The sequence below is a fragment of the Leucoraja erinacea genome, chromosome 31, assembly GCF_028641065.1.
Source record: "Leucoraja erinacea ecotype New England chromosome 31, Leri_hhj_1, whole genome shotgun sequence".
NCBI classification, from domain to species: Eukaryota; Metazoa; Chordata; class Chondrichthyes; order Rajiformes; family Rajidae; genus Leucoraja; species Leucoraja erinaceus.
This window is the reverse complement of record NC_073407.1, coordinates 13,961,175-13,980,091: the sequence shown is the minus strand read 5'-3', so window position 1 is coordinate 13,980,091 and position 18,917 is coordinate 13,961,175. Positions and strand designations below refer to the sequence as shown.

Here is an 18,917-nt window from a genome sequence, read left to right as displayed (position 1 = left end):
AGTAGGAATAAAAATATAATTGATCCAAAATACTCTGACTGCCCTTGAGTGCCACGCATGCATAATCCTACTTCTTTGAGTAGCCATTAAACATTGCTGGCTTGTGATTACATGTCATATGATCCATTTGTGAGACAGTGATGGTCTGGACACGAAGAAAAGTACCACTGCTTAAAGTATTTTGTTCTCTGTTGCTGACTAATGGGGTTAGTAAACAAGCGGTCAATGGTGATCTACTTATTTTAGATGTATACTCTAAAACTGAAATTATTCCCAGCTGTATCAGGCAACTGAGCCATCCTCTCACCAGCTACAAAGCGGTCCTGACCTTCCATCTACCTTATTGGAGACCTTCGAATTATCTTTAATAGGACTTTGTTGGACTTTATCTTGCACCAAACATTATACCCGTTATCCTGTATCTGTACACTGTGGACGGCATGATTGTAGTCATGTATAGTCTTTTCGCTGACTGGAAAGCACGCAACAAAAAGCTTTTCACTGTTCCTCTGTTCAAGTGACAATAATAACTGAACTAAACTGAGAGTGGTATGTGCAAATAGCAGATTGGTCAAGGATTGTGGTGACTTTGACAGCCTCTGGGAAGTAAGGCACTCGTCTCCCACAGGCAGCAGTTTGTTTTGTAAGGGACTGAACAAATCTGTCACAGCTCGGTTGGAGCAAGATTGCTTTTATTTGGATCACCAGACATAGTCTGTATAGCCTATATACTGAGCATTCCTACTTACATTTAACCCTAGTAGGTTGAGCTACTTCTCATGCTGACGGATTAAGTTGATGCTGCTCCTCCTTCTTCACCAACTTTTCCACTATAAATTAAACTGATAATAAAAGTGCCTATGATGAACAAATAGAGTTTAGCATGCTAGGAAAGGGATAGAACATGTGTGTGTGTGTGTGTGGGGGGGGGGGGGGGGGGGGGGGAAATCCAGAAGCTGGAATTTCTCATTGCATTTTAAACAGTAAAATGGCATGAGATTCTGGGCCCAATTTAATAAGTGAGTGACTAAGCATTTACTAGGCTATCAGAACAGTTGGATATTAATCTGGACAATGCAGTTTTATCCTAAAATTAGTGTTTGGATATTACTTGCAGATGGCAAACAGCACTCTGTTCTGATTTTAACTATACACATCATTTCCGTTGGCTGCACAGGGTTAAAAGGATATCCAATATCTCAAGCAAATAGTCTCTGCTTTGATTTACTTTTCAGTCATTTCATCTACTAGTACAATATTTCATCTATTTCACTACTATCAGGTATCTCTACCATGTGTAACACATAAAGTATGGACAAACATTTTTTACACAAGGTTTATATTGATGCCATGATTGTCAACATGCACTTGATTATAAACTGAACACTGTATCATGGATGATCACCAGCTTGTTTAGCCAAGGTTAATTGACATTCTGATCATTCTCTTCTTACCTCCAGCGAGTTGGTTCTTTTTATCAGACATCAAAAGCCTGTGTACTCTGAGCTCCTTAAGTACTGCACTGATCTATGGACAGAACATCTGCAAGTGTACAGGAACTGAGGAGGGACAGGCAACTAAGCAGATGTCACAGGGAAAAAAGCTATCCTGGGAGTCAAATGGACCAGCATAAAACACACAGATTTGACCTAGCTCAACATTAGACAATGGTGTACTAAAATTCATCCTTCTGGATTTCACAATTGACTGCACAAACACAAATTTAGTTATTGGGGTTAATTGCATACTGGGCACTATAAGCAAACCAGACAAAGTCTATTAAAAAAATAAATATAATTATAAGCTATTTACATGTGGTCAATGCATGCAGACTGCTTTATGGTAGAAGCTGCAACGACATCCGTTTTATTTAGGACATAATTCTAGGGACCAAAAATATAAGAAATAACATTTGAACATAAATCTACCAGTACAACAGTATGAAGCAAAATGCAGGGTAACCATAATTGTGAGGTATGAAGTTGACACAATAAAGAAAAAAAAAAGGAAAAATCGTGATAGAAATTATTTAGTTCACCCAGGAATGAAACTATGGGCATTAAAACCCTAATTTTCATCTTGCAGAATGAAATAAATATTGCTCCAACTCCCAATCTTTTCTACTCAGAATTGAAAATATAAAATGGGGGGGAAGAAAAGCTCAGAATTGAGAGTAAAGTTGATTATACCAGGACATTCAGGGTCATCTATAACAGAGCTTTTGCAACTTAAGTCCAGACGCAGCAAATAAATAATTACCAACCCAGCATAAAAAATTATATCAAAAGTATAAAGGTCTGTTGGAAAGTAAACACAATATCTGCATTCTGAAATGGGAATATAATTCTGGAAAATAATTATTTGTTTCAATCTCACGACATATGAATTACCTCTAGTACGAACATAGAACAGTACAGCATGGAATGGGCCCTTTGGCCCACAATATCCATGCTAAGCATGATGTCAGGTAAAACAATCTCCTCCACCTGCATGTGATCCATATAGCTCCATTCTCCACATATCCAAATACCCATCTAGAAACCTCTTAAAATGCCAGTATTGTATCTGCCTCCACCACCACCCCAGCAGTGTGTGCCAGGCAATCATCAATTTCTGTGTAAAACTTGCCCTGCACATCATCTCTAAATGTTGTCCATCATACCTTAAAGCTACGAATGCCATCTAGTCTTTGACATCTTCACTCTGGGAAAAATGTTTGACTGTCTATCCTATCTATGCCTTTCATAACTTTATGGACTTCCATCAGGTCTCCCCTCAGCCTCCGACGCTCCAGAGAATGCAGACCAATTTTATTCAATCTCTCCTTATAACTAAGACCCTCAAATCCAGGCAGCACCCTTCTGCTCCCTCTCCAAATCTTCCAAGCTGGTAAGGGTACAGAGGAGATTTACAAGGACGTTGCCAGGACTAGAGAGTCTGAGCTAAAGGGAGATGTGAGTAGGCTGAGACTCTATTCCTTGGAGCGCAGGAGGATGAGGGGTAATCTTATAGAGGTATATAAAATCATGAGAGGAGTAGATCGGGTAGATGCACATCTCTTGCCCAGGGTAGGTGAATCGAGGGCCAGAGGGCATAGGTTTAAAGTGAAGAGATAACCATTTAATAGGAATCTGAGGGGGGAGAAGGGGGGGGGGGGAGAAGAAGAAGGAGTGTAGACACTTTTAAGAAGCCAGACCACCTTTAATAAAGTTTAGCGGGCATTTAACATTACCGGTCGGTTTTCCTTGGTTCTGAAAACTCCAATGAGCCAATTAAAATGCCTGGTCAATAAAGGACATTGCCTATGGCTACCTCGACTGCCTAGCGACCCCACTCCACTGCACTGCACTACAAGTTCAAAAGAACCATGCCGACCAATTTTTACTCGCGGAAAGTTTTTCAGCATGCTCTCCTAGGACCATGTGTCGACCATGCTGCGACTGAGTCGAGCACAAACTCTTCTAAACTCGCAAATTAGGTCGCCGCTGTGGGACAGGCCCTTTACCTCCTCAATAAACTCTATCAAGTTTGCACTGGATGAACTGACGCAGATGAAGCCATACTAACTGTCCCTGATTAGCACATTCACTTCCATATGTGAGTAAAGTTGAAAAAAACTCCCTGAATGCGTTTCCAACACATTTAACAATTGATACAGCAAACTCCAGCTAAATTGGAATAGTAACAACATTTACTCAGAAGCTTCCATAGGCTAAATTCTTCAAAACACAGGGAAGTCCTGAAAACATAATGCAGGTGATGGTTTTCCACAGCAACAAACCTTATTCCAATACAGGTATTCAAAATAATTATTGGACAAAATATTCTATAGATATTCGGACAATGGAAGAAGGAGAATCAGAAATTTGTTTTAAGGAATATCTTGAAGGAGTAGTGAAATGTTTAGGGACAGATTTCCAGTTTTTAGAGCCAAAACAGATTTCCAGTTTTTAGAGTTGAAGGCAAAGCTGCTAAGGGCAGCGTAGGATAAAGAACATTTGGAATGCACCAGAGGTATCAGTTGTGGGAATGCACGCTCGTCCTTTCACATGGGAATGATTGCAAAGATGGCTACCAGTGAAGTTGTGTACAAATTATACTAGTTGCCTGGTGGTCCTAGACTGAAAAGTCAATGGGGTAATGCAGGGGTGATGTCGATAGTGGACAAAGTAAGTTACAAGACATTCAGCAGAGTTTTGGATGAGTATGGAATGTTGGAGGTTAGCCAGCACGACATTAGAACAGCAAGGTCTGGATGTAATAAAGTATGGATGAGGGTTTTGGCAGCAGGTGAGCTGAAGTGTGGATAGGAATGGGTGAAATTAAACGAGGTCTACTTTAATGGAGCAAGATTCTATTGCGATCAACAGAGTTGAATTTTGGAAATCTAGCTGTTCCTATATTGTGCAGTCAATACTGCAAACAAGGACAAATTTCTACTTTCAATCTAGGCTGAATTTTAGAGGGGAAAAAAATTGCAGCACCACAAAGCATGCTGAAAGGCTGCCTAGGTTTCAAAACCCTGTGGGATAAAATAAATAGTTTGTAAAGGCAACAAAATATTGACATAGCTTAATAACATGTCTGCTGCAGGTGTACCAAGGGAGAAGCAAACCCACATAATTCCTTTGAAATCAGGAATTAATTTGAATAAGCTTCTGTTTCATTTCCATTAAACACAAATACACAGTTACTTTACACCGTTTTCAAAATGAACTGCCGTAAGGCAATCTCCCGCAGATTCTAATTTGAGGCAAGAATTGTTTTATATAGTTCGTACTGATTTGGAAGAAAAGAATGTCTCAACAAAAATGTATAAGCAGACATTTCAGGATTCTACAAGAAGTGTAACACATTTTGTTTATTTTTCAGGTTCTACAGTGATCCAATGAAGGTGTATTAACCTATATTTAAGACCTACTTTGCAAAAATGGCCTTTCTTGACAACAAATCTTGAATGTGGATGTGGAGTTCCCTCCCTCTTGTCCACCTCTCTATCCATTGTGGAGGTTGATCACATGCTGGTCAGCTCCATCGTCGAGTTCAGGGGCGGGAAACCCGGGGGGGCCAGAGGGGACACGTCCCCCCCATGTTTTGAGAGGTGGGCGACATCCCCGCCCGGTTAACCTGCCTGGGCTTGCGTGAAAAATGGCCAGCGCGGAGAAGGAGCGCTGATGTCCCGTCAGTCCAGACAGGGCTGTTGGTTAACCCGATGAGACAGGCACAGTTGAGCAGCATTTAGCGCTGGATTGAGCCTCCGAAGCCTCGCGCGCGTGTGTGTGTCCCCTCCATATTTTGATAGTGAGTTCCGCTCTTGGTCGAGTTAGCTGAATTTTCCAGTGCCCAATACAGTCAGTTCACCCGCATTATGAAAGTAAAGCTAGAAGTCCAGTTTCTGATAGGCATTGAACAGTTTACAGCTCCATCCCAAATTCATCGCCCTTAACCTCTATTCAATATTTTATTCAGATAATCACATTTCTTCATGTTCCTGCTGCAGCAAAGTTAGATCTCTGTCATTTCAACCATCGCCTATAATTTCTCTCAAACTTGAAAGCAAACCTCATATCAAAGTAACACCAGACCAACCTTCCTTCTTTTAGTGGCTTTAGTGGTCTCAGGATGTTCCTAAAGTGTTTTACAGATGAAGGGCTTTTTTATATATATATATAATCACTGTTGTAATTATGGTGGCAGTCATGGTGGTGCAGCGGTAGAGTTTCTGCCTTACAGCGAATGCAGCGCTGGAGACCCGCGTTCGATCCCGATTACGGGTGCTGTCTGTACGGAGTTTGTACGTTCTCCCTGTGACCTGCATGGGTTTTCTCCCACATTCGAAAGATGTACAGGTTTGTAAGTTAATTGGCTTGATAAATGTAAAATAAAAATTAAATATTGTGCAGTATAAAATTGTCCAACTTCCAGTATAGTTCCTGGTGGACTCTTTGGAAATGATGACCACAAGGTACAAGGTAATGAAAAAAAACACAGCAGCCTTTTGGAAGCAATCTGGTTAAGTAATAGCAATGGGTGCAACAGGACTGGCACACCAAATAAAGCAGGAAATCCAATTCCTCTGCATTTTTTTCCAATAACAGCAACAAATTGTGTTAAAGAACAAAGCAAAGCAATTTTAAGCACTCCAGAAGAACACTGGCAAACAGTTCCTGACAGGGAATCACAAAAAAAAGTCCAAACGTATTTATAGAGGTTTTATAGAGCATCTTAAGGGAAGGAAGTGCAGGTGCATAAAGATTTGAGAGGGAAATTCAATGCATCGGACCTTGGCAACTGAAGGGATAGCCATCAATATCAAAGCAATTAAATAAGGAGTCCGGAGGTATAATACTCACAAAAGATTGGAAGGTTGGAGGAAATTAAAGATATAGGGAGATAGGAAGCCATAAGGGGATTTGATAACAATGGTGAGAATTTTTTTTTTAATTTGAAAGATTTATCATAGAATCTTTCCTGAACATGATTGAAAACAGATTGCCATTACTTTTAAACCACTATTATATTTTAATAAAAATAAGCTAAACTCACTACAGATAATAAAAAAATAATAACTGTTAATTTTCTCTACTGGGGGATGGGAGAAATAAACATATCAAGAACTCTTATTGCTAACAGAATAGACCTAAAAGTATTTGGAGAGTGTTATAATAAGAACAAATTTAGCTACATTAATCATCTCTTCCATTAATTCAAAAGGTTGGACAGCATTTCCTTTCTGAAACATGCAAATTACAAGATCCTGAGGGGTCTTGACATGGTGGAGAATATGTTTCCATTTGAGGGAGAATCTACAACTTTAAAAAAAAAAAGGAGATGCTGTTTTAAGAAGGGATGAGACATTCATTTATTTTTAAGTGGGTTTGGAGTCTATGGAACTCTCTCCCTCAAAGGATGGTATGAGCAGAATAATTTTGAGTATTTCGGAGGCAGACGTAGGTAGGATCTTGATAAGCAAGGAGGTGAACAATTACATGAATAAATGGGAATGAGTTGAGGTTACAAACAGACAGCCATGGTTAAATGGCAGAGAGGATTTAATGGGCCTCCCCCTGCTCGCATTAGTATGTTTATGAAAACTTAATATATTTTAGGACTCAAGCTGTTTTCCTAATTTCATATGTATTTCCATTATTTTTACTGTCATTGGTGCTATGCTATTTTATTATTAGCTATTGTGAATTTAGCTTAATTTTATTAAGTTAATATTCACCAATGTTTTATCTTCCTTCTTAAATAAGGGTATTAACATTAGCTGTTCGCCAGTACTCTGCAACTGAACCTTTTACTGATAATGTTTTATTGTTTTGTAATCTGCTATTACTTTCGTAGATTAAAATGTGTGTATGTAAACCATTTGGACAAGGGATTGTATTGTCTTTGAGTTTGATTAGGTTAGCTAAAGTCTAAAGTTAATATTTCTTTTTTTTAATTTTAAATGCAATGGTATTACATTTAGTTTCATCTTCTGTTGTTCCATTGACCTGACCTATCTCCCTGATCAATAACAAAGTAAAGTCATTATTTAATGTTTCTGCTATTTCACAATCTATCTTTGATTTTATGCTGGCTGTTTCCAGTGGCCCTATTCCCTTCCCAACATTTCTTCTTATATTTATCTGCCCAATGAATGTTTTATCCTTGATAATTTGTTTTTTTAGTTACCATTTCCATTCCAAGTATTTCGGACTTCTTTCATAATCTCTGTGTTCCCTCTTGTTGTGCTCTCTGCTGTGTTGTGGGTTCTTACTATATAGTTCTTTCATTGCCCTCTATTTTTTCCTCTTAATTTATCATGGGATACAGAAATCATTATGTATCAAATGTATCATTTTTCACCAGTGTAAGGAATTAGCTTTAAATAAAATGCAGTCTACAACGTAACTTAAAACTGGTTTTAAAGGGAAAATTCTCGTACCCAAACTAATTATCTTTTAAGGTCATTTATACATCAGTATAATCAAATAAAACCTGTGCAGTTAAAGCAAATTTTATTTATTAAAAGATCCAACTGATTTTTTAATTATATTTCATTAATTTAAAATATGTGTATTCTCATTAAATGTTTCCAATAATTTTGTTTCTCGTTCAAGGAAAAGTAAATCTGACATTTAATTTGAGCAACTGATGCTGTAAGAGAGACCTGTTCAAAAATGTTTCAGGAATAAGGAATACAGACATTCTGGCAAACATTGCTGGAAATTATACAAAATACACAAATTTCAGATTTTTTTACATATCTATTTTAAATATTTATTCAATTCTACTTTAATCATGCCATATTCCTTATTTTGGGTTAAATATTCCATGTTCTAGCAAACTACTGTTGGGCCCAAAAGCTTAGAATTTTCCCTTCATTCTTTGCAGATTATACCCTCATTGTTTCTAAATCATCTCCCCATGGACATAATGGATCCTTTTTCACACTGTGAAGAACATATTGTCAAAAATAATTTGTGGATTCCTTTTATTCACTATTCCAATGAGAAACGCATGTTTGACATCTTCATGACTAGAATCTCTCAATGTGCATGTAACTCTATAAATCCTTTTTCATTGGTCCAAAGGGGATCACTCTGTTATTAAGGGGCAGACGAGGGTGGATCCTAGGGTGGATTTGGCATCAATCTAGAATTTGCTGTGTGACAGATGCGGGAAGATCTGTCATTCCGTTTCATCACTGGATTGCACCTGGAATCTAGCAGCCGTCTTGATCATGGCAGGGTTCCCAAAAATTATGCTGTGTAAACAGACTCTCCCACCCTGATGGAAGCGTTTGGACCCCCATCCCCAGCCTCCTGCCCTGTAGAATACCTCAGAAAAGGGAAGTGCAGCCATTTATTTATTTTACTTAGTGCTTTAAAGCTCTCCTTGAATAATTTCTGATTCCTTTTAATTATTTAAAACAATTTTAACCATTTAAATGTCAAAGCCCTCAACAGGTTTTAGAGAAGGCAGTCCCACCCTCATCTCCTGTCAAGTCATACTGGGGCCTTGGCCTCAGCAATATGACTCCCAAGACCATACTACACCTTGTCGGATGCCGCGGAGTGTCTGAGACAGCTCAAACACCCCTCTTAAGAAGGCCCAAATACCTGTTGGCTGTGGAGTCAAGTAACCAATCGCATTTGTTTCCCTTGAAACCCAAGTCTTTGATAAACATTATTTGCTTTGAAAAGATTGCAATTTAACATGTCGCAGTCTGATGCGTGCACACCTATGGAATAATTGGGGTCAAAAATATTGTTGCTGCACATATAGTATTAATGGCAGACTGTAACTTGCTACAACAATAGTTGAGGCTAATATAAATGTACATAGGTTTTAGCTAGTTAAGTACATGAGGAAGAAAAATATGTTAATAGAGGAGGAAGAAGTAGTAATATGGAAGGAGGCTTGTGCATCTGTGTAGAATGGCTATTTTTCTCTTAAATTTGCTTACTTGAACACTCATAGACCAAGTGGCAAAGGTACCATCAGAGTGTCGTTGAGTGGAGGTTTCCAGAAGCTAGACCTAGCAATGATGAATGAGCAATGGTATATTTCCTTGTTCAAAAAATCAAACTCCTGCAAGAACTCAGCGGATCAAAGCAGCATCTGCGGGGGCAAAAGGATGGTCGTCATCTATATCCTTCCATGTCTTGCCTGTTCAAGTGTCTGTCTAAATGTTTCCTCCCACTCACAGTAATTGTATTTGAGGAGGTGTTGGAAGCAGATGCCATCATAATGAGAGATCATCTACTCTGTGTAAAAAACCTCTGCCACAAATATCCTTAAAAATCATAACATCTTCCCTCTTCCTTCCTCTCACGATGAACCTGTGGCCTTTTTTGACATCCGTACTACAGGAAAAATATTCCAACCATCTTTACTATTCATACCTCATAATTTTATGATGAATCAAACTTTTTTTCCAATGGCAAGTACCTCAGGGGTAAGTCAAAATGAACCTTCAACTCAGTTGCAAATGCCTCAGCCTTGTCTTCTGTACTGATATGTTGTGCTTCAGAATTGTTACGATTGGGACACCAAGCGCTGGAGGAACTCAGTTGGTCAGGCAGCACCTCTGGAGCACATGGATAGGCAACATTTTGGATCCCGGTTCGGTTTGGTTCCTTGTGTCCATATTTGTTAAAAATGGGGATTTTCATGAGATCGCCACCTCCCATTTGTTTCATCATCTAGCACCATTTACAAATTAATAGTTTTGATTTGATCAGGCAAGTGTAGAATTGCTGAATTCTGTCCGATGCACAGAATTACGTCCTCTGCTTTGCTATAGTTTTGTGTTGTAGTTTCCCCAAGATAGCAATTCATTTTTTACATAGATCGGAGTGGTTACCTGTGTGGTAATGGGAACGTGAAAGAAATACTGAGCCATTAAATTGTGGAAATCAATTTTTTTCTTGTTGTTGACCCATGGCTATCATGATCAACCACGTTTTTGAATTGTTGAAACTGTTGTGAATCCATGTTAAATAGGAAGAAGGTAATGCTACCTGATGGATGATGTTCCCAGAGTGAAGTTGGCACATAATCTCCAGACATTTTTTTTGATGATTATACCATTGGGAAGAGATACATCAGCAACAGATGATTGATAAAGACAATATCAAGCAAGAAATTTCAGATGCTTAAAATTCCTGGAGCTGTTTGATCTGCTACATTCTTTGTTTTTATCCCTTTTTGGCTCACCTACTGACTACTGCAAATCTAACGTAGCAACTACGTTCATCCGCTTTTAGCTAGGTTAACCATTGGAGGAGCTGTAGATAGAAATTCTCTCATCCAGAGTATATTCTGAACCCATACTACTCTCTATTATTTTTCCATCTGGTGTTATGCATGTAGTACTTATCCATGAACTGAAGCAGAGCATACCATCTGAAGAAGGGTCTCGACCCGAAACACCATCCATTCCTTCTCTCCAGAGATGCTGCCTGTCCCGTTACGTTATTCCAACTTTTTCTGTCTATCTTCGGTTTAAACCAGCATCTGGAATTTCTTCCTACACATACAGCATAGGAGGTAGACGAGGCTGAGACTATCCCATCGTTTAAGAAACAGTTAGACAGGTACATGGATAGGACAGGTTTGGAGGGATATGGACCAAGAACAGGCAAGTGGGACTAGTGTAGCTGAGACTTTGTTGGCCGGTATGAGTGAGTTGGGCCGAAGGGCCTGTTTCCACACTGTATCACTTTATGACTCTATAACTCCATGACCCTATGACTCTAAGAACTTGGCATTATCCAAACACAACAGCAAAATAATAAGCTGAACTGAAAAAAAAACTTTTTATTACAGCTGGACCAAAACATTGATGTTAATAAAGCTAAAGGAACTGTCTGACAAATAACTAGACTGATTATACTTTTACAACTACTGAAGCATTAACCAAGCTGCACTTATTACATTTGTTTACAGACTTTTAAACAAACTGATAGAGGCTAGATGTGTGACATGGGAAGATTGCCTCATTTATTTATTATCAGTATGCTGAGATGTTTGGCGTGGGTTTCATGGATAGCCTAGTAGACCGAATAAGGTGAAGATGACGAACTCATATGCATATTGGGATGATAGGAACTGTCAAGGTGGGTGGGTGGGAAAGTAGTAATTCAAAGTAACGAGGCAAAGTTAACATGGTTATGTGAAAGAGTAATCATGTTTGATAAATTTATTGGAATTCTTTGAAGTAAATTCTGATGTGAATGTGGATAAAGCAGAATGAGTCCTTACTCATGTATGATACATGATGACATGATACTTATGATACTTAGATTTCCAGAAGGTTTTTGATAAGCTGCCACATCAAAAGTTATTGCAGAAAATAAAAGCACATAATATAGGTTAAATATGGGCATGAATAAGAGATCGGTCAGTTAAAGGAAAGAGTCTGGATGAACGAGTCCTTGTCTGGATGGCAAGATGTAATGGGTGATGTGCTGCTGGGAATGTTGCTCTGATCTTAATTTTTTACGATTTATATAAATGACACGGATGAAGAAACTGATGGCGAAGTAGCAGAATTGTATTTACTTTCACCACTACCTCTGGCAGTGGGGTCCAGTCATTCACCACCCACTGTGTAAAAAAACTAACCCCGCACACCTTCATTAAACTTTGTCGCTTACACCATAAAGCTATGCCCTCTAATCGTTGATATTTTCACCATGGGGAATAAGGTTCTGACTGTCTACCTTTTTCAAAAGGCAAAAAGGTCCCTGTTACCATCTGCTAGCTGCCAGCCCTTTCAGTCACTTTGTCCCGGGCCTGCACCATACCCACACCATCGCAGCACGCCACCAGCCATCCCTTATTTGGGAGTGAGAAAGTTGGCAACCCTACTCACACTTGACTGATGTACATTCCAACTTTTGTTGTGGATCATAGTTTGAATGCCATCATGGAGCAAGCAGGGGATATAACACATTTTGGAGGCAATGCATATTTGTGATAACAAACAGAAATTCACAGGACAGAATGTGTATTGAAGTTGAATAATTAAAAGTGAATTGATATTATTAAACACTCTTGTTTTGTTATTGTTGGAATGAGTATTAATTTACATATTTCAGTATTGCAATACATATTCTACAAATTAAGTATACATACTGAATAAAATTGTACTGCAAAGCTTACTCAAACAGAAACTGACTGTATAACTTCTATTTGACTATTTTGTCTGGTTACTGGGTGACATGGCCCATCCCAGCCCTGAATACTGCTCCAGGCAATCAGTTGGATTCTGTGTTTAGTCTTTGATCAGCATTCAACTATCAGATTAGCATATGCACACACTCATCCTGCACTTTATCCTCTTAATAAACTTTCAAACTCCCCCCACTGCTGTTCAACAGAGCAATCAGCCACTGCCTGAACCAATCCCCTACTCATTCCGCTGCTGAATACCAAGTACGTGTGCATGCTGTGTAATTGCTCTTTGACTATTCCTACAGGAGCGATTCCTACCCGTTTGATGCAGTCCGTTTTTGACAGCCGTTCTAGGATCAGCTTTGCCCAGAGTGTATTGGGAATATCCTGCAAAGCAAAAGAGAATTGCAAAGAGATGAGAGGGTGAATATTCAGAGCGAAGTTCAAAAAGAATTCCAAAGCCCCTACATGATTAGGCTGAAGGAGAAAAGTGAAAAGAATCGGTAGGCACCTTTTTTTGACAGTTACTGGGTCCCAGTGGTGGTTTGGCCCGAGACCCGTGGTCCAGCGCAGTGGGAGTATGGACTCACTGCTTTTAGTCTCACTGTCTGTTTGTGGTGGATCGTGCTGGTTGCTGCAGCAGCTAGTGTCTGCTTCATCCCTTTGAAGTGTAACATTGACAGAAGTTACAGACTCATTTTGTGCAGTCCTGCTGCACCAAGAGAACTATTAAAATTGGTTGGAGTTTTCAGAATATCCGGGAAAAAAGTTAGTAAATATGTCCAAATTGGTTTCTATTCATACCTACAATTTTCAGCCACTGTTTTGTAATTTCCAGGACAAGGAGGATACATAAGAAATATCTGTAAGATCCAATTTATTTGCAGTGAAGGAACAAATTAACCAAAGAAATGGTCAGACCTAAAAGTGGGGTTAAGAAATTTATCTTCTCTGATTATCATCATTTATCCTGTTTATTAACCACATTAACCCGGGTAAAATTCCAATAATAAATATTAGAACAGAAATCATTTTAACTGCATTGCCTCTCAAAATATTACTCTTCCTGCGCTCTCCTCCTCCTCACAAACCCGCAATCTGCAATATTATTTCTTCTCAATTATAATGAAATGTGTATGATATTTAAATACTCCATGGAAATTATATTATCACATGCAGCATCAAAACACACTGCTGCTTGAGGTATAATCCATGAAGTGTGATTATGATATGATTAAATGTTTTTATTTCTCAATTTAAACTCAAAATAAATGTTTTAGATTTTACACTTTTTTTTGCCAATGCAATTGTCTTCATGTTTAAAGAACTATACAAAGATTAATTGCACGCACTTATGCACTTAGTACAGGAAAAATGTAAATTTAACTTTTAACATAGTTCACTCATAATCTGAAAAAAATTGAAATAATCACCTCAAGAATTTGACAATCATTCCATTGTATAGAAGACTGACCAGTGAAGGACATTAAGTAATAAATTGAAGTTTTGGGGAGCCAGTGAAATGCTAATTTTCTCCATAAAATGTTATCTATCACTTAAGAAACTGGCGAGTCTGTGGCATTTCTAAAGTAATCTATTCCACTGTACTTATAACTTAAAGATGTAAGAAAATTTGGTAATGGACATAGCGCACAACTACAGGGAGACCAGACATACCTATGGAAATTGCAGAATAAAAACTACTCCTATTATTTCTTGAAAAAGCTGACCTTTGCCTGCAACTTTCTTAAACATATGCATACCATTCCTATAACCCAGATACATCCAATACCATTCTTAGGGCAGATGAGCAAAGCTTGATCACAGAGAGGAGCTTTCTAAAAAGAGGAAATATATTTCTCTAACATAGAAATTTAGGAACGATCGTATGGAGCTTTATAATGGGCTTTGCAACTGAATGCATGACTTTCATTGGTGAAAGTGATTAAAATTGAAGTTGATACAGACTCTACGATTGGAGGAGCACAGATATTTTGATGGGTACCAGGTTAAAAGACTACACAGATAGGTAGGTATAAAACTATGGAGGATTTTAAAACAGGGATGACAAAACTGAGTTACTTAAACAAGACACACTGTAAATCAGTTTGCTCAGAGGTGAAGAACATTTATATTATATTACTCTTATTTGAACTAATGAGAGTTGTACAAAGGTATTTTGACTCACTTAAAAGTTGATCTAAAATTTGAAGCACTAGCTAATTACCTGCAGGAAAAATCCATTGATAAGGCTCTACAGGGTAGGGTGCTCTGGAAGGTTAGATTGTATGGGATCCTGGAAGAGCTGGCTAACTGGACACGGAATTGGGTTCATGGAAGGAAGTAGAGTGCGGTAGTGGAAGGTTGTTTTTCACTGGACACCTGTGACTTGTGATGTACCTCAGCGATCAGTGCTGGCACCTCAGGGATCAAAGGCATGATTAGTACGTTTGTAGTAGGTGGTATCATATACAGTGAAGGTAGACACAAAATGCTGGAGAAACTCAGCGGGTGAGGCAGCATCTATGGAGAAAATGAATTGGCGACGTTTCAGGTCGAGACCCTTCTTCAGATACAGTGAAGATGGTTATCAAACTTAACAGGATTTTGATCAGCTGGGCAAGTAGGCTAAGGAATGGCTAATTGGGTTTAATGCAGATAAGAGTGAGATGTTGCATTTTGGGAAGTCAAACCAGTGCAGGACATTCACATTGAATGGTAAGGCCCTGGGGAGCATTGTAGAGTAGAGGGATCTAGGAGTGCAGATACATGATTTCCTAAAAGTGGCCTCACAGGTAGATTGGGTGGTAAAGAAGACTTTTGGTACATTATTCTTCATCATTCAGGTTATTGCGTATAGAAGTTGCAACGTTACATTATAGTTGTACAAGACATTGGTGAGCCTGCATTTGGATTACTGTGTTCAATCTTGGTCACCCTGATATAGGAAAGATATCATTAGGCTGGAAAGAGTGCAAAGAAGACTTACAAGGATGTTGTCAGGACTTGAGGGCCTGAGCTATAGTTAAAGGTTGGGCAGGACCAGATTATTCTATGGAGCTTAGGAGGCTAAGGGATGATCTTGCAATTGTGGGGAATAGATAGGGTGACTGCATTGAGTCTTTTAGCCAGGGTAGTGGAATCAAGAAGCAGAAAACATTGGTTTAAAGTGAGAGGAACAAGATTTAATAGGAACTTTGCGGGACAACTTTCTCGCTTTCTCACGAGGATGGTGGGTATATGGAACGAGCTATGGTAGGAGATAGTTGACACAGGTACTATAATGCATTTGGACAGGTAAATGGATAGGTAAAGTTTGGAGGGCTTGTGGCCAAATAGGGTTAGTGTAAACAATCCATTTTGGTCAGCAAGGATGAGTTGGGCAAAGCAGCCTGGCTATTAAACCAATAACTCTGATGCACAAATATGCTCACAAATGAAAATCTTTGTATCTTCTCGAGATGCAGGCGAAATCCTGGAGAATTGGAGTAGCCATAAGAAGGGGAGTAGAAATAATCCAGGAAAATATATGCCGGTGAGCCTCAAGCCTATAGGTGGAAAGTTATTGGAGATGATTCTTTGGGATCGGATCCACTCTTATTAGGAAGATTTGGTTGATTAAGAATGTCAGCATGGCTTTGCCTGCGGCAGGTCATGGCTTACAAACTTGATTGAGTTTTATGAGGAGATGCAGAAGGTGATTGATGAGGGTACAGCAGTGGATGGTGTTGATATGGATTTTAGTAAAGCATTTGATAAAGTCCCTCATGGTGGGCTGATCCTGAAGATTAATAAGCATGGGGTCCATGGTGACGTGGTAGTTTGGATTCAGAAAGGGCTCACTCTTAGAAGACAGAGGGTTGTGGTAGAAGGTTGTTATTCTGGCTTCAGGTTTGCGGAGTTGTGCTAAATCCTCTGTTGTTCATTATATATATATATAAATGGCTTGGACATAAATGTGGACGGGTTGACTGATAAGTTTGCAGAAGTAGAACATATAACAGAACAGCACAAGAGCAAGGCTAGCGATCGTCTACAATTTCTGTGCCAAACATAGAGCCATAGTCGTGAAATATGGAAACAGGCTCTTTGGCCCAACTCGACCATGCCAACCAAGAATCTAAGCTTGTCTGATTTGCCTAAACCTTTCTTATCCATGAACCTGTCTAAGTGTCTATTACATGATGTTATAGTATCTGCCTCAACCACCTCCCCTCGATCTATATACCCCTCACTCATCGAGTGAAAAGGTTGCCTCTCAGGTTCCTATTAAATTTTCCCCCTCTCACCTTAAACCCATGTGCTTTGATTCTTGATTTCCCTACTGTGGCTAAAAGAATCTGTGTATTCAACCTATCTGTTCCAATATAAACATGATACCAAGATGTTAACATTACCTGGTTACACAAAAAAGCTGGAGAAACTCAGCGGGTGCAGCAGCATCTATGGAGCGAAGGAAATAGGCAACGTTTGCCTATTTCCTTCGCTCCATAGATGCTGCTGCACCCGCTGAGTTTCTCCAGTTTTTTTGTGTAACCTTCGATTCTCCAGCATCTGCAGTTCCTTCTTAAACACTGTTAACATTACCTGTCTGCACCTGATCCATATCATGAAAACATGAAAATTGACAGAAATGCGGACACTGAGGTAGGCTGTCAAAGTTTACAGTGGGATATAGGGCAGCTACAGAAATGAGCGGAGAAATAGGAGAAAGAATTGAATTTAAGCAAATGTGAATTGTTGCATGTTGGGAGGCAAGGGGAAAATAAACAGTTAATGTCAAGACCCTGAACAGCATTGATGTACAAAGGGATCATGGAATCTAAGTACATAGCTCCCTGAAAGCAGCAACACAATTGGATTGATCGGTAAAGAAGGCTTATGGCACACTTGCCTTCATTGGTCAGGGCATTGACTATAAGTCAGGCAGTCATGTTGCAGCTTTGTAGGGCTTTGTATAGGACGCACATGGAGTATTATGTGGAGTTTTGATCATCCCATTACAGGAAGGACTTTGGAGAGGGTGCTGGAGAGATTTACCAGAATGCTATTTGGACTAGTGTATTTGCCAAAAAGAGAGGTTGGACTTACTTGGGATGTTTTCTCTGGAGCGTCAGAGGCTGAGGGGAAATCGGCTGGATGTTTATAAAATTATAGGAGGCATACATAGGATAGATAGTCAGAATCTTTTTCCACAGGGTGGAAATATCAATAACTGGAGTGTATAAATTTAAGGTGAGTGGGGCAAAGCTTAAAGGAGGTGTGGGGCAACCCAAACCCTAATGCTAGTTTTTTTTCACACATAGGATGGTGAGTGCCTGGGGTGGTGGTAGAAGCAGGCAATAGTGGCATTTAAGAGGCTTTTGTATAGGACAATGGATAAGCAGGGAATGGAGAGATATGGGGTCACAAGTAGGCAAAGAAGATTAGTTTAGCTTGGCATCATATACAGCACTGACATTGTAGGTCAAAGTGCCTGCCCTTGTGCTGTATTGTTCTATGTTCTAATCTAAATGGTACAACTCAACTGCAGCGAGACGGCAGATGTTGTGATTGGGAGACAACATTTTTTAACTGATTGTTGGAACTCAACAAGTGAACCAGCATCTGTAGAGGTAAAGGGATATTAAATACTTCAGATCAAGACTCTACATCAGGACCACAAATGCTGCTTGACCCACAGACTTCATCCACCAATTTGATTTTTTGTATCTGTAATTTTTGTAATTAATGTCTTTGTGAAACAAGCCTCCAGGGAGCAATTTTGACACGATACAATAGCAAGTTGTTGTAACTGTAATAAGCTTTGAAATTATCATAAGTATGTAATGTTTAATATCATTCTATTTCAAATCGGTATTTGTGAAAGTATTTTCTTAATTTGATTTAATTTCTTGACAGTGACTATATCGCTCCACAGTGAGAATCTTGTAATAAAAGCTATAGCCAACCAAAACTTTAAAAGAAAAATATATTATAAACTGACATAATTAAGATTTTTTTTTCCCAAAACAAGAACTAACATGCCAAGAACTAGAAGATAATTAACGCTCCTGCTGCTCTTTAAGGAACTGCCCTACATCATGACCAGAGCGGTCAACTCCCCGAGTAGAATTTTATTCCTCTAATTAGCTCTGAGTATCTTAGTTTTTCATTCACTTCCACACTACTGAATTACTTGAATTAATTTAAATTTACAGCATTTATTATTGAAAAACTGAAGACCAAACTCACAAACTTGGGCG

At 39.0% G+C, this 18,917-nt stretch overlaps 1 protein-coding gene across 1 annotated transcript in view; it reads right to left on the bottom strand.

The window, feature by feature from the left end:
- ak8 (adenylate kinase 8) overlaps positions 1–18,917 on the bottom strand; it is a 103,385-nt gene that overhangs the window by 66,608 nt on the left and 17,860 nt on the right. The window contains exon 5 of the mRNA XM_055660006.1: positions 12,991–13,059. Coding sequence (XP_055515981.1) covers positions 12,991–13,059 — 69 coding nt within the window. The remainder of the gene's footprint in view (positions 1–12,990; positions 13,060–18,917) is intronic.